The following is a 16309-nucleotide window of genomic DNA, read 5'->3' as shown; positions in this document are numbered from 1 at the left end:
TCCTTCGAACTCTCCTCTGCCGGGTTCACTACACGATGGAGCAGCCCATGTGCCCAGGCTGCTCCTTGCAGTGTCCCCCCTCTGCCCAGGGATGGCCAGCAGAGGCGCGGGAGCCTGCGCTGGGACACGCCGTCACCCCCGCACTGCCCAGGCGTCCCCACCACGCAGCACCCACCACGCAGCACCCACCACAGCCTTCTCCTGGCCCCTCACTGAGCTTCTGTGCATACACCAATACAGACAATAATAATAACGCCAAGCTGCAGGAGGAAGCGAGCGCTGGAGACCTGCCCACCAGCTTCAGAGCCCGGTCCCAGTTTTCTCCTGCCCGTCCCCGGGAACCCGCACCCTCTGTTCCACCCCGCCGTGCCTTGCTGCTGAGCCTCCAGCCACTTGTTTAACGTGAAGCTGCCGGTGACTCTAATCCTTCCTTTCCTTTCTTTTAAACACAACCAGGAAAACCCAGCCGGCTGCGAGCAGAGTCCAACATCGCCTTCTCCAGAAAGGGAAGGGGCCACGGGGCAGTACAGGAGCAGAGCCCTACCTACCCGGCCCATCTCCTTCTGCTCTACAGACCCCAATACTTGCACCACACCGGGCAAAGCTGTAACGAGTATCGGTACGAAACAATCCTGATTGGTCTGCAGAGAGGGCATCTAATGAGGCTTTTCTCCAACCTCCATTTTCCCTCTAATTTCAGTTAGCAGAAGGGAACCTGTCAACTCATTTTCTAGCACGGAGAGCACGTATGTGCTTGAATTATTGTACCTGAAGAACATTTTTTCATCAAGACACCCAGGCAGCAGGCATTTCAGTAGCAATTATTACCCAGGTCTCAAAACACCTTATAATGGAAAATAATTTTGTGCAAGACACAGGCCCTGGTCCCGCAGAGGAAGATGCTGCTGGCTGCCATCAGTCACTCTCCTGCCGCGTGTCCAGGCTCACCTCAATCAGAAAGTCTCCCGTCCGAAGCCCTGCTCTCCAAGCGACACCTTCCACATCCACTGATTCCAGGTACTGGAGCGCTGGGAAGGCTGGGGTTGGGGTGAACTCCTCAATTGGGGTTTCAGCTACAAAAAAGAGAGAGAGAGAGAGATTGAGACAGTGTGGCTAAAAGAAAGCAGCAGCCGGGACAAGGATGTCCAGGAGCCCAGGAAAACCTCTACATATTGGTTTAGAACGACCACGTACGCAAGGCTCAGCTTGGCTTCAATGCAGGAACCAGAGCTAGTGCTACCTGTCTACAGCGTTCATCGGCTTAGGCCTGAGACGGCCGCAGAGCCTCCCGGACACGTGTGACTCCCAGAGTCACGTATGCTCCCACAAGGTCCCTAAAGCCCCATCCATCTCCCAGTACCGCAAACGAAACGAGAACAACATCGACGAACGATGCCAGGAGTGGTGGAACGCGCTCCTCCGGTGTCTACACCTGAGTTAGCGGCTCCAGGCCTCCCTCATAGTCAGCTGAGAAAAAACCACGTGCCCCATCCACCTGTGCCACTGCAGACGTGACACGGCCTCCAGCACCCCAGAGAGGCGGGTGGCTCGCTCCTACTGGTCCTACAGGAGACCGTCAGCTCAGGAGCAGAGGGCCACTTGTTGATGGACATCTATAAGTGAACTCCATTCTTCATCAGTGAGGTTTTAATTGCATTCCTGGTTGGAAAACCTGCTCCTGCCCCCAAAAGAACACCATTTCCCGGGAAGGGACTCTCTCAGATGGACCCAGGCAGTGCGCTTACATTACCCGGCTCCAGCCCCTCCTGCTTCACTGCCCGTCCAGGAGGAAGGCATTTTGCAAGGGGGACGCCCAACTAAGAGCAGAGCGGAGCTTGTGTGACGGAGGAAAAAGCTTCCTTCATCTGTTTATCAAGAGGAGACTGATGCAGGTGTTCAGAAACATCAGATCCATCACAGAAATGATGCAGAAAGGCCACAGCTACTCTTTACACATCTGGCCAGACTCTGGTCACCTGAAACTACCAGTTATACCCAGAGGGGCTGCTGTCCCCAGCACAGAGTATATCGACTGCGGCTGCTTCAGGGGCTGGTCATATTTTTCCGAGAAGATTTTTATTTTCCCCTTTGTGTGTTGTGAACAGAGCTGCTGCCTGTGTACCTGCTTGGGTGCAGCGGGGATTCGTGTGTTGCTACACAAGACCATGGCGCTGGATCAGCGAGGACTTCTTCACTAGGCCTTGTATGACTGGGCACACCTGAAGCAGATCCAGGGGAAGCTCGAGACACCCCTTTTCTAACGGCATGCCATCTCCTTACCGGCTTTCTAACGGCATGCCATCTGCCTACCGGCTTTCATGTGTTACCAGACAGACGGGGAGCGCCTGTGCCACAGGTGAGGAAAGGGCAAAGTCGTCTTTCCAAGAAAAGTGCTGCTTCTTGGCACCAGGACACCCGGCCGCTGGGTCATGCAGCCTTCCAGGGAGCAGCACCCACTTCCAGCCCCACCTCCACCTAGTGGCAGTCCCAGGACCAGAGAGGGGATGGTGCCACCTCCACCCACCTGCGCTGCGCTGCCTTTGGAGCTGTTCTTGGCCGGTAGCAGCCTCAAAGACGAAGATGAAGGTGAGGAGCACTCAGCAAGCTGGGTGTCGGGTGGGTGAAGGTGCAATCCTGAAACCGCTCGTGCCAGGTAATCTGTTTTCCCTGCCTGCAGAACCAGGACTGGGTGTTCCCCATCCCTGACTGTCACGGGCTACAGGCAGCACTGACACACGAGGAACAAGCGGCTGGAAAGCCCAGCCAGGCTCTGACAGTGTGACACACGCCGGAGTATCAGCGAGTGGGTTTCATTATTCCTGGGACAGCCGCGCTGCTCGAGGCCGGTTGTCGAATAACAGATCGCAGCTGCACGGCACGAGTCCTCTCCTGTAACGGCAGGACAGCGGCCATTCTGCTGAGCAGCTCTGGAACACACTAAAACCAGCAGGAGGGGATGGGGGTAACAAGCCATTGTTTTGCCTAATGAAGCAGCGTATGTCGCGCACCAAGAGACATTCATGCCTGAAACGTCTACGTTTTGGCTGCTGACCAGCGGCTGGCCAACAGCGTGGCACTGCCACTCGCACCGGGTGGCTGCAGCGTGAGGCACAGCTTCTGGCGCCGACGGTGTGGACGCAGATCATCTCAGTCCAGTGCTCCACACCAGCAGCAGGCTTAGGTCCAGTGGCCTTGACTGGGGTGCACACAGATCCCTGGCAGAGGGCCCATTTGATGTTGCAATGCGTTACTTTGCATTGCTCTCTCTGCAGGGTAATTAACGCAGGAGCATGACGAAGGGCTGGCAAAGCAGCACAAGACCAGCACCAGAGGCGCCCAGAGCCTGGCTGCGCGGGCTCGTCCTGTCCTCCCCTCCAGCAGCGAGATTCTCGCCTAGGTGAGAGAGAAGCCAAAGGCGGCTGGTAAGAGGTGCCACAGCAAGGCCACCTCGGCGCAAACAGCCGGCTCACACGGACCCAGAGCCCAGGAATCCAAACCAGAGACGTGCTCCCCAAACCCTGCCCAGGCTGGCAATTCCGGGGCCAGGAGAACTGAAGGCTCTCACTCAGGGCTTCCCAGCGGACTGATGGAGGTGTCTTTTGCTCACATGAATCTTTAGTCTCATCTTCGTTCAGACGAGCCAGTGGTAAAAGGACACTCTCTGCTAGCGTAGGGACTGCACTGACGGATCCAGGGCAACCTTCTAAGGAATCAAACACCAAACCTCTTCCTTAGTGGCTGATGGTGCTTGAACAAACCATTCGCCGTAGAGAAACGTGACAAGGAAGTCAGAAAACCCTGCGATTATCTAGTCTGGTATCACACCCAACAAGGGCCAGAGCCTTCAACAAAGGTCCCTGTCGGCCCAGCTCTCACCTCGGCTGAAGTGTGGAGAAAGCATGGTTTATTGTTGTTAGCAATACAGATAATGCTGCATTGTGTCAACGGGCCTAGATGAGTTATCCATCCCTCTAAGTCTATCATCAAAACAAAGCATTTTTTAAGAGCTGTGTCAAAACCCTAATGAAGCAGTAGATCTAATTACCGAGTCAGCGGATGATCTCGTGCATACATCTCCTTTGATGTCAGGCCACTCCAGTAAATGTGACCTACATTCCCTTCCATCTGTGCAAAGTGTACAGACACTGATTTTATACAGATAAAAATATTTCCATCACTTACCATACTACCTTTTAATTATTTTATTTACAGTTTTTATGCAAGGTTTTTCTGCTAAATCAGATAGCCACCAGCTAGCACCAGACCAAGACAAAGTCTGCCTGACAAGACGTTAATATGCTGAATGACCTGATTATGCTTAGATAAATTTATCAACAGCTTTCCACGACTTCTTCCTTTGATGGAAACTAGCTTAAGTGGCAAACAGTTGATAAGTCATCCCACCTATTTTTAGAAATGCCAATGTAACATTTGGTTTCTCCAAATCCTTCGCCAGTGTTAAATGCAGCTCTTCGGATCAGTGTTGACCCGCAGGTTCTTTCCACAGTCTGAAGTTCCAAGAACCACAACCGTGACCTTTCCGCAGACTGTAGCTGCAGAACCAGGTGCCCACTGACTTACGCACAGGCCCAGACTGATACGAGGTTTAAGGTGAGAAAGACCTTGTGCATTGCCTCTGAAAATGAGGAAAGGGAAGACTCAGGCTCTCTGAATGTCATGTAAATTATTTATACTGTGATAATGAGACACACGGTCTCCGTAGAATATGAGCACCGTACTTCACAAAACAGGAGCATCAGCACGACATTCCAGTGCTGCCCTCTCATCATACGTGCATCATAATTAAGTCACGAAAAGGTTAAGTGGGAGTCCTGATCCCTGGGGAGGTCAGAGTTGGGCAGAGGACCATTTAACTGGTTCCCCAGCCAGGAGAAGGAGCCTGACGCGAGGGCACCAGGTATCACAGCGGCTCCAGACACCCCCGCCGCAGTCCCACCCTGCACGGTTCAGAAGCGCTGCCCCGCGTCCCCCAGCACGGGGCTGAGGACGGCCCGCGGACGGGAGAAATCCCAAACCACAGCTCAGAGCCGTCCCAGGGATAGCGCGAGGGTGCGTTTTTCATATTGGTAATCAAAGATACAAACCGATGGGGAATACAGATAAAATTAACCTAGGAAACCCAGCCTCACAGCCAATTTTGTCACCTGCGTTATTGATGAGTAACACGAGGACTCCAGGCACGCCATTTTCCGTGGGCTGGAAGCCCCATATATCTACAGGAACTGCATGCCGCGACACACCATTTGTAAAGTGTCACTAGTGCCGTAAAAATTCAGTAAACAAGAAAATGCATCCTGAAGTCAGAACTGTATCCTTATGAAACAAATACTAGAAGCATAATTTAATAGAGGAGGGGGAAAACATAGGCAGAGGAAACCCTCCCCTGCTACTGCCTGAAGTCCCAGCAGTCGGTCATGGGGAAGGAGGAAGAAGCTCTAATAACGGACAAGTAAAATTAAACCAACCCACCCCTTTTCCAGGCAGAGAGTGAGCCTGCAGCGCTCACTGCTCCAGGGGCCTCCGGCGGCCGCATCAGGCCATGGATGGAGGAGCCGGGACCTCCAGGTGAGCTGCAATCCAGCACTGGGTGTCCCACCCGCCTTGACTAACCCGCAGGCTCAGGCAATGCAGGGGAATCTGTGCGTCCCTGTTCCAGAACTTTCCCCGTACAGCTGCCTGTAGCTCTCCTTCAGTCAAACACACCAGTGCTGCGCTCACACCTGGCCAGTGCCGAGCCGCTCTGTGCCGCACTGCACAGGACCCGCAAAGGGAGGAACTTCTCCTGCAGTACACAGCAATTAAAATTTCCTGGGTAAGTGCCAGAAAAGTTGTAAAGACAGCTTAGCACTTGGGCCAAGGCCCAACCCTGCCTTACTGGTCAAGCTGAAGGGTACCGGGCACATCATTTTGGAATGGAATGGAATGGAATGGAATGGAATAGAACAGAAATAGACTATTTCAGTTGGAAGGGACCTACAAGCATCATCCTGTCCAACTGCCTGACCAGATCAGGGCTGGGCAAAAGTTAAAGCGTGTTGTTAAGGGCATTGTCCAAACACTTCCTGAACACTGCCAGGCGCGGGGCATCGACCACCTCTCCAGGAAGCCTCTTCCAGGGTTTGACCACCCTCTTGGTAAAGAAATGCTTCCTCACGTGTTCTCACAACAGAACAGACCTGAGTGAAATGTACATTGACAGCAACCCTAGGGAGCACCTCCAAACCACGCCATGTGCAGGAGACCTTGGTGGTGGGGATATCTGCTTCCAAACCACCAGAGTCTGCTGAAAGGGGCAGAAGCACCTCTGGGAGAATAATGTCTGGCAAAGGCAAGGGGTGAACAGAACACCCACTGCTACGGGAGCAGCCCCGGCTGCCACCCCGCTGTCCCCACAGCAGTCTGTCCAGCCCACCAGCCTGGTGTGGAAAACCCCCATCTCCTCGGGGTCACAGGAGACGGAGCCCTGCATGGGACGCGGTGCTGCACACCCTGCCCGAGCGCGGCCGTACGCAGACATCCACGCGCTGCCTGCAGACAGCATGGCCTTTAGAACACCCCGGAGCCGTACTGCCACGGCGAAGCGACGGCTCAGAGCAAACCTCAGGAGCGTTCCCTGCCTGCTCCTCCCTGAAAGCCGGCCGTTGGGCGCGGTGGACAGATGCCCACGCTGACAGGGCTGGAGCAGGCACCAACCCGGCACCGAGATGCTCGATCCATCCCTGGGGTCGTTCTGCTGACAGCCAGAGACCAAGGAGCAGGCTGGGCACACAGCCATGGTCAGAACAGGTCCGGTGTATTGCCTGATCGGGGCTGTGCTGATCACGCACGGAGCTGCCCCGGCCAAAACCCCGGCCCAACAGCCCAGCCACGCCAGTCAGGGTACCCTTTTTCCCGGTTCTTGACACTCCTTTTTGCTGCCCTTTTCCTCCCAAATGACCAATCTGCCTCTAGCTACTCTTACCCCGCGCACCCCAGTTCTGCTACATCTGCACTCAAATCTGGTATTTCCAACACCGTTACCGCGGTAATCCTGGCCCCACCTGGTGTCACCGAGAGGCGACCCCCAAAGGTTCCAGTATTCCCTGTCAGTTACCTGTGAAGTTTGGCCACTGACAGCATCCCCGCCCCTCACACGCTCATGAAATGCCGTCATTCCTCAAAGGGCCACCTGTGACTCTGTCAGCTCCCTCCCCGCCGCCACGTCCCACCTCCCGCGTCATGTCCAGTCCTGCTCTGCCTCCCGTTCGTTAGCTTAATCTCAGCCTCCTCGGCTGCCCAGCCATTAGCCTACAGCCCCAACACCAACGGAACAAGAAACGTCGACCAGGACAACCCGCAGTGCCCAGAGCTGGTTGTAGCCCCGGTGCCGGAGGAGGAGGACACCACTACTCCCCACGCAGCCTGGCAATCCCGACCTCTGCCTCTCACGGAGGCCCGAGCGAAGGCTGAGCGCAGCAGACCAGTCTCCACAGAAGCCAGCTTGGGACCAGACCCTCCAAAATACTGTTTCCAGATCAGAGCCCGCGGCAAAGCTTTAGGTCAGAAGTACGTAATTCGGTGACAATTCATCTGCAAGTCCCTGCCCAGGAAGGAAATAAAATTTAAGGAGGCTCTTATCCAACTGGCAAAGGCAAAACTAAATCAAAAGGTTTGGAATTAAATTACAGAAATTCTCGCTGGTAATGAGGTAAAATTTCCTAACAAGGAGGTCTACCGTTCATTGCAAAAGTTCATGACTTTAAATCTCAGGAAGCACAGTTCGTACCTCTGGAGGAGTGACCACGTTAACACCACAGCTTCGGTTGTGCAATTTGACCACGGCGGCCATTTCCCGCCCCCAACAGTCCACTCTCCGGGCTGATCACACCCGGGACGCCAGCTTGGAAGACCAGGTCCCCATGAAGCGCCGCGGTGGCTTTGAGAGGCCCCTCAGCAGCAGGGTCTGAGGACAAAGGCCCTGCAGCGCCCCGACCCTGCCCCACGGCACAGGGGCACCGACAGCCCCCCGCGGCCAAGGGGAGGGTCCACGAGAGGGGCCGGCAATGCCTCCGCCATGCCACTGCTGCCGGGGAGACATCGGTGCCTTCTGTCACAGTGGCATCCTGAAGGGACATCCATGGCACAAAGCTGGGCCGGTGGCACCTGCCACAGCCAGAAGCCTGCCCAGACCCGAGAGCTGGCTCTTCCCCTGCCCATCCGCGCTGCCTCTGCCCTGGGCTGCCCGTCTCCACGAGGAATCACCCCGCAGCCCTGATGTGGTAAACCCCAGCCCCGATTTTGACTCTTGCAGCACCAGAGTTGATCTCATTTCAAGATGCAGGCTTCCTGGGACACCCCCACAAGAGGCCAAACCGCATCCCGGGGGGCATCAGACCCAGCACGACCAGAGAGGGGAACGTCCCGCTGTGCTGGGCGCTGGCGCGGCCTCACCTGGAGCTCTGTGTGCAGCGCTGGGAGCCACCATTCGAGAAGGACGTGAAGGTCCTGGAGTGTGCCCAGAGGAGGGCAGCCGAGCTGGCGGCGGGCTGGAAGGCACGTCCTCTGAGGAGCGGCTGAGGACTCTGGGTTGGTCTGGTTTGGAGAGAAGGGGGCTGAGGAGCGACCTCATGGCTCTGCAGCTCCCTGAGGAGGGACGTGGGGAGGGAGGTGCCGAGCTCATCTGCCCGGGACCCAGGGACAGGACGCCTGGGAATGGTTCAAAGCGGGGCCAGGGGAGGGTCAGACTGGACGTGAGGAAGCATTTCTTTATCGAGAGATTGGCCAGACTCTGGAAGAGGCTTCCTGGAGAGGTGGTCCATGCCCCGAGCCTGTCAGTGTTTAACAGGCAGTTGGACAATGCCCTTAACAACATGCTTTAACTTCTGGCCAGGCAGTTGGACTAGATGATCGGTGTAGGTCCCTTCCAACTGAAAATATTCTATTCTATTCTTTGCAAATACTGCTTTTCTTGGACAAGTTACTTTTATTACTAGCCAAGCTTAGCAGTGAAGGATATTACAAGTTAATTCAAGCAGAGCAAATTGTTAAGATCCCAGTTACTTCACCGGGAACATACTTACAGAGTGAAAAATAAAATAATACTGTAGCTGCCTTGGTACTTCCCACCGAAAATCCCAGAGGAGTGTCTCAGCTCAAGGCTGGGGCGGGAAGCCGCACAGACACCCCCACACGCCGGGTTCTGTCACCCAGGGCGCTGGAGCAGCAGGCACCTGCTTCCAGCCGGGTGGCCAACGGGTAACAGGTACTAACGGGGTACGTGTGTTTGGGGGCAGGGAGAAAAGGGGTCCTGCAGCAGCTCCTGAAATCAGCTCCTGAATTTTTTGATTTCTAAGGCTACTATAAAAGGTGTGTCATAAGTAGTATCTGCCATAGCTAGACCAGGCCTTGTTTCTAGGTTCCCATTAGATCTCCATAATAAAGACACCACCCTTAACGACACAGATGACAGCTCTGGTGTTTGACGTGCTCTGTCCGAACACCTCCAGTCCCTATTTCTGTCCATCCTGAGCATCACAAAGTGCCACAGCACTCCTCTGCTCAAGAGCCAAGTTCTGAAAACCACCAGTGAGCTTTGCCATCTCCATGAAACTTCATGACACCAGCACTGTGTCCCAAAACTTGCTGCAGGGCTTTAGGGCAACCTCCCCTCTGCCCAAGACCAACAGCAAGATCACAGAATCACAGAAGGGTATGGGTTGGAAGAGACCTTTAAAGGCCGTATAGTCCAACCCCCCACCACAAGCAGCGACACCTTCAACTTGATCAGGTTGCTCAGACCCCCGTCCAACCTGACCTGGAATGTTTTCAAGGATCCTCAAGCTTTGACCGTACTTCCCTCACCGCAGCCCGCCTCGTGCCCCCAGGGCTGTGTGGGGCAGGAGCTGCGGCTCTCAGAGACCCCCGTCAGGTCAACGAGACCCAGCACCAGAACTCAGCTTGCAGAGGCTTCTGAGCCTGAGGTCCTCACGCCAAGTGCTGGACAGGAAATAAACCTAAAACTCCCTCAAATGATCCACTGACTGCTGCATATCATACTATGGCCCATGCGTTTGGGTTAGAAGAGACCTTAAAGATCATCCAGTTCCAATCCCCTCCCATGGGCAGGGACACCTCCCACTAGACCAGGTCACTCAAGCAAGCGTCCAGGCAAGTTCTGCACGTGGGTGGTTGCATCACTCAGTTCACCCAAGGAGATTTCTCTCAGTCCCTGCAATACCAGTTGCTCGGGCTGGTCTTTACCAAAGAGATGCAAACACAAACAGCTGATGCTGAACATCAAACTTTAACCTTCCTGCAGAGAAAACGTGGCAAAAAATCAAGTGGGAGTTTGTGAAGGGAGCAGATGCCTTGGCCGCAGGACCGAGTCACCAGCAAACGGCGCGGCTGGAGGAGGGACCCAGTGTGCCATGCATGAGCTCGCCCGCTGCCAGGCGTGGGCCCGGGGGGGCTGGTGATGGCTGCGGGGGCTCCCAGGCACAGGGCTGAGGCTGGGGACACGGTGCCCACATCTCCGGCCATGCTGGACACAACAAGACGCTCTGGAGCGACCGTGGGGCTGGGGACAGCAATGGCTGCTGTGGGGCCCTGCTGCAGCCCAGCCGGGAGGGACGGGGCTGGGGTACAGACTGACCCCCAACAACAGCGAGTCCCACGGATGGGCACTGCGGTGACGAGCCGGGACCTGCTGGTTTGACAAGCGCTTCTCAATGGTCCGTCTCAAATGCAAGGACCAACAGGAGGGACGGTGGCGGGCAGAGGGGAGCAGGGGGGCTCAGGGAGGCCATGGTGAGAGCAGGAGGGCTCGGGGAGGCCGTGGCGGGCAGAGGGGAGCAGGAGTGCCTATTCATAAAATTATCTACTCCTTTCTTAGGGAGTAGATTCCCGAGTCGGGGACTGCGTGTCCCTCTAGCACTTCCTCAGAGCCCACCATAACCAGACGCCAACGAGCACTAACTGGCCTGGGAACAACATTCCTCTGCCCAGGGAACTGGCAGCGTGGATTTGCCGAGACCATGTGAGGTGCAGTCACTGCATCAGCTGTAACCACCACTGTTCACAGGGATGGCCCCAGGGAAGTATGTACGAATACGAATATTTTATGAATCATACTACTAAACAGCCAGTGCCTGATCCGCAGTCGGGTTAGCCAGGAAGAGGGAGGTTGCTCTAGCCCAGGCACAGAAGACTGGTTGAGTTCAGGATACCACGAGCCAAGAAATATCATCTTTCCGCATTTTGAGCGCAGGTCTATCATTTGTGCATGTGCAAGGTAGGGACGGTCTCTCTGGGCCAAGAAATGAAGAAGTGAATCCACCTGCTCATCACAGCGCTGAGCGAAGGGGCTGCTGCCCCCCTTCCCATCTGCTCCACGTGATTCCCTAAGGCAATGGCTGCAGGCACGTCCCATGTCCAAAAGCTGCAGCTCATCTCCTGCAGGGACCAGGATGAAATAACCTTTATCCAAACGCTCAGTTGGTTTGACTGGGACATCACCTCCTCCCAGTCCTGGACAGAGGTGGGGAAGGACGGGCTGGGAAGGGCCGGCTCTCCGGGGCGGTGGAGCGCGATCTCTGCTCGGGTGCAGCTGATGGGGCAGCTGACATGGATGGGCAAATCTGGGCTTGGGAAGGAATCAACCCTCAGCAAGGCTGGAAACCACGCAAGATTTTCAGCATCCTCTGCAGCACAAGTGCGGTTTCCTTTGAGGATCATCCAGCTGAGTCTCAATAAGCAGCTCCCTCCCTCTGCAGGGACTTTGCTGGAGCTCTGGTCCCTCCCGTTTGCAGACCGACCCCTTCCCCGGTTCACCCCACGAGGCCTGGCGTGTTTCGCACAGAGTATCTAAGTGAAGCGTGAGCGGTGATGACACCGACGGGGCCAAGACAGAGTCCCAAAGACCTTCCAGCTTGAACCCCACGGCAGCGCGAAGCGCCAGGTTGAGTGGCTGGGAAATAAAGGGGTGACTCAGGGCCACCACATTCACCTCTCAGTCAAGAGGCTGCAGCTGCCCGAGGGGCTCCGGCAGACTCGCAGCACCCCTGCCCCGGGTGGCAGCACGACCGACCGTGCCCACCCTGCCAGGGCTTCCAAGCCACGGCCCTCCGCAGCCCCGCGCCGCTGGGTGCCCCCTGCAGCACCGCCAGGCAGAGCCCAGTCCCACAGCATCACGCCCACCGCTTCATCCGCTCCAAGTCCCCTCTTTCAGCCTCAGCAAAGGGAAATACAGAGCCTATGAACGTTAGGAGGGCACAGAAGAGGAAAAAAAAAAGAAAAGAAAAAAGGAAACGGGACAAAATTTATCCCATTTTTCCGAACACAATAGCTGCAAGCCTGATCTGGCAAAAAAAATGGATGCCATTTTGAGCTCTGAAGTTTCACTTCACGTTACACAGACTGATGTGAGCAGCACACGGACAGACACGTATGTCACATATACAGGGAAGGGGAGAGAGAGGGGAGGAAGAGACAGCAACCATATTCCAACAGGAACGCAAACACACCCACCGGCACACACAGCCCTTTTGCGATACGGACAGAACAAAGACAATTCAGGAATCCCCACAGAAAATTCACACCCAAGATTAAAGCCCAAATCACAATGATCTTCAGCCACGCTGAGGTCCAGGAAAGGAGCAGCACCACCAAACGAGCTGGCAGACACGGTTTAAGCTTTCCCTCCTGCATCTTGCACCCTGCGTGCCAGGGAGGGACGGAAGCATGCACCGCCGTGCCTCGGCTTTCGGCAGCTGCATCTCCGCGACCCCCTCGCCTCTCCCCAGTCTGGAAGTGCTGGAGGGAGGACCCGCAGCCGGAGGTGCACCAGCCTCCCGAGCACAGGGGCTGAAGCCTGTTTCCTATGTGAATACGAGCACCTTCATTACCAGTCCCCAAGGGACTCTCTTTTTTTCATAGCAAAAAGATCAGTTTCCGGCAAGAGGAGCCCCCGTAACAAGCCGGTCCAAGGTACCGGCTGCACGAGCACAGGCACTCCAGGCTGCACAGGGGACGCGTGCCCCGGGCACGAGCAGGGGCTGCCTGGCCGCAGAGGGTCGAGGGTATGGCGGCAGCTGCAGGACAGACTTCTACTGGTGTGCCCTCCTGCCGGGGCTGAACCCCAAGGCAGCCAGGGCTCCCGGGAGAAGGACCCCTCAACTCTGCACAGCCAAAGGAGAGTGAAATACTTCAAGCATATTTAAAAAAAAAAGCCACAGAGGACACAGGCCCTGCCCCACGGGGCTTACATCTGCACCTGAGGCAGAGCACATGCACTTTATATGCCCAGTGAATAGGCAGAAGTGGAAACTCCTACAAATGCAAAGCTACGAGTACCAGCATCGGTACCAGAGAAACACCCCAGAGCGTGCGAGAGATGCACATCTGCCGCGAATGGCATTGTCCGTACAATGCACGTAACCGGAGGGAAGCTGCCCTCGCGCTGCCTAGCCGTCGGAGAAGGAGAAGAGACTCCCCAAGAGACCCCGGCGCAGAGGGGCTCGCGGGCTGCTCGGCGCAGCCGGGGAAATCCTGAGCAGCAGGCAGAGCCAGGAGAAGGAGCTTTCCCTCCCCGCCCCAGGACCGAGCGAAAGAAGCAGCCCTTACCTTTGGCCCCTCGCAACACAAACCCGAATCCCTCATGCTCCCTCTTCTGCAGCACGGCCGTCTTCTCCTCAATGATGTAGTCACTGGGCAGGAAAGAGCACAAGAGAATGATGCTAGGGTTAGATTTCAGCACCATGCTGCCAGGCGGAGGTGGCCTTTGTGCCTGTGACAAGGAGACCTCTTCTCATCGACCGTTTCATCTCAGCAAGGAGTTGGGCACAATCTGCTTCCCTCCCTCCCTTGCCCAAAGTCAGAACAAAAAAGACGAAAGCTACTTTCCCTCAACGTGTGGGTGGAGGAAAGCCCCGGCTGCCTGGATCACCCTTCTGCCCACCGGTCCCCTCCTCAGTCACCTGCATACGCATGCAGGGAGCTTACTGATCCCACTTTGGGCTTCCCTTTAAATGATGCCCTTAGCATGGAACTGAAGAGTGGAGCGCCTGAGCAGGGGAGGTGCGGGGGGAGGCAGCCAGCCATCCATCAGGGAAGCAGCTCTCTGAGACTTTCCGGTTGCCTCTCGTATGCAAAAATTAGATGCTTGACAAAAGGAGAGGTGCCTCTTTGGTAAGTTCCCTGGGAGGGAGAACAGCAGAGTTTATATCCTCATCCCGGCGCTCTGATCTTCTCTGAAAATCCCCCCCTGCGTTGCTAAGTAACGGTCTGTCATTTGCAGAGGGGGGATGCATTGCATTGTCCTAGTTTAACAAAGCTTCTCTCCCTGCCCTCCGCCACGGCCAGACGAGAAGAATGGGGAAAATCCAGCGGCGGAGAGAGAGGAACGAACGCGCAGCTCCGTGCGGACCCCGGCCGCCAGCGACCCTTCCAGCAGACCACCTCTACACACGCCGGGAGGGGCGGGGGGCGCGCGGGGAGGGGAGACGGGAGAGGGATTCTCTCAGCAAACGGGAGCTTAAATGCAGCCCTGCAAATCCCTCCCAGCAGAGCCGCATGTCTGACATCAGAGTGGAATTAATCAGGGACCTCGGTCCTTCTCGGCGGCGCGGAGAAGGAGCTTTGGACACCGAGCCAAGCCCAGGAGAGGCAGAGAGGGAGCGATGGCGCGGGCCGGCCCCCAGACCTGGGCACCTGCGGCCAGCGACGGGGTCTGCCCGGCGGCGGGGACAAAGCCCCGCGCGGCACCGCACTGCACAGGAACGCGCTGCCAAGGCGCGGGCAGGCGGCAGGGAGGGGACGGCCGTGGACAGGCGCTGGCACAGAGCAGGCTGGGCTCGCACACTGCGGTATGAGGTGCCCCAACATGCGCGGTGCCGCCGCCGCTGCAGGCACACGCCCCGCCGCCACACGTGTCCCGCGCCGCGCCTGCCGCCTCCTGCCCCACGCTGCAGGGAAGGGGTGTGCTGCCAGGGCACTGGCTGCACCCCGTGTCACCCCCTGTCACCGCCGGGACCCCGCCGAACATCCCCAGGTCCGGGAGGGGTGGGTGGCGAAGGGCTCACAGTGCTGCTGCGAGGAGCGGGATGGAAACCCACATCCCTGTGCGTACTTCCAGCAGCCAGGGACCACGAGCAGGGACCGGGACAGGAGACACCTCTCTGCATCCCGGCCATCTGTAGCCTCACCGGCCAGGGCTGCATTTATAGGCATCACAGTCCCCTTTTGGGGGAGGTAACTCCGTGGTTCTGCCATTAGCACTACAACAGTGCCTAGCTCCTAGCAAGACGGATAGAAATATTCCTTTCTTTTCCAAAGCAAGGGAAGGTGATCATGAAAGTCAATACACACAACAGCTGCAGGTACCGAGGCACTCCAGAAGACATACAGACACACATCCTCCATGGAAACCAGTGCCTGAATTCCTTGGACTTCCCTGGTAGTTCGCTTTGCACTATAATTTTGGACACGCTTAGGCAATATCCATGAAAAAATAGGTTAGCTATAAAAGTAGTGATTTCATGCAACAAGGTACCTAGATGTGAATAAACTTCAACAAAACTACGTGAACTGCTTTAAAGGAGGCGGCTGCTGTCATACAGTCATCCCTTTGTGTCACATTTTTAACACATTGCCTGTCTTCCAAAAGCAGAGCCGGTTATGCATATGGTTCCTCAATATACATAAAATTCTCCCCTCTACAACAAAATCCTCTCTTCCAAGTGTAGGGTGTCCTACTGGAAACAGGTTCTTAATACCCTGCCCGGAAGAGGTCATTACGATAACACAATCCTCCCGCCCATGTAACAAGAGCCAGACAACCCCAAACCGTGATTCCCGTATCAAAGTAGTCGTGGCTGCCCCATCCCTGGAGGGGCTCAAGGCCAGGTTGGATGGGGCTTGGAGCAACCTGGGCTGGTGGGAGGTGTCCCTGGGTGGCACTGGGTGGCCTTTAAGGTCCCTTCAACCCAAACCCTTCTGTGATACTGCACTAAGCCTTTATCTTCCATTTGAACTATGACTTATCATCTAGGAAGAGAACTAGACCCAACACACTTCACATCCAGAGGAATATTCCCCCTTTTCCATACAACGTGTCAATCCCTTGTAGATGACCTCTGCCAGATCTTAACCCCACACCAAGAGCAAATTCTGCCACCTCCACAAGAATATGTTTGTGCATGTGTAGATGCAAGAGGAGAGAGAAGGAAAGGGAAACAAACGGTTGTATACAAAATCGTGATTTCTATTTACCTGGGGGTGGGCTGAAGTGCCCCATCAGTCCTGCTGCAATTGC

General features: G+C 55.9%; 1 protein-coding gene across 10 annotated transcripts in view; it reads right to left on the bottom strand.

Annotated features, from left to right (window-relative positions):
• The window catches only part of SHANK3 (SH3 and multiple ankyrin repeat domains 3), a 378942-nt gene that overhangs the window by 75321 nt on the left and 287312 nt on the right, over window positions 1-16309 (bottom strand). For all 10 annotated transcript variants that reach the window (XR_012585285.1, XM_074573072.1, XM_074573077.1 and 7 more), the window contains exons 16-17: window positions 13621-13703; window positions 949-1073 (exon numbers count right to left, since the gene is read on the bottom strand). Coding sequence is in view for 9 of the 10 variants with exons in the window: in XM_074573072.1 (XP_074429173.1) it covers window positions 949-1073; window positions 13621-13703 (208 nt within the window). In the remaining variant the exon portion in view is untranslated. The remainder of the gene's footprint in view (window positions 1-948; window positions 1074-13620; window positions 13704-16309) is intronic.

The sequence above is a fragment of the Larus michahellis genome, chromosome 1 (assembly GCF_964199755.1).
Source record: "Larus michahellis chromosome 1, bLarMic1.1, whole genome shotgun sequence".
Taxonomy (NCBI): domain Eukaryota; kingdom Metazoa; phylum Chordata; class Aves; order Charadriiformes; family Laridae; genus Larus; species Larus michahellis.
The sequence above is the reverse complement of the archived record's forward strand: the minus strand, read 5'-3'. Positions and strand labels throughout refer to the sequence as shown.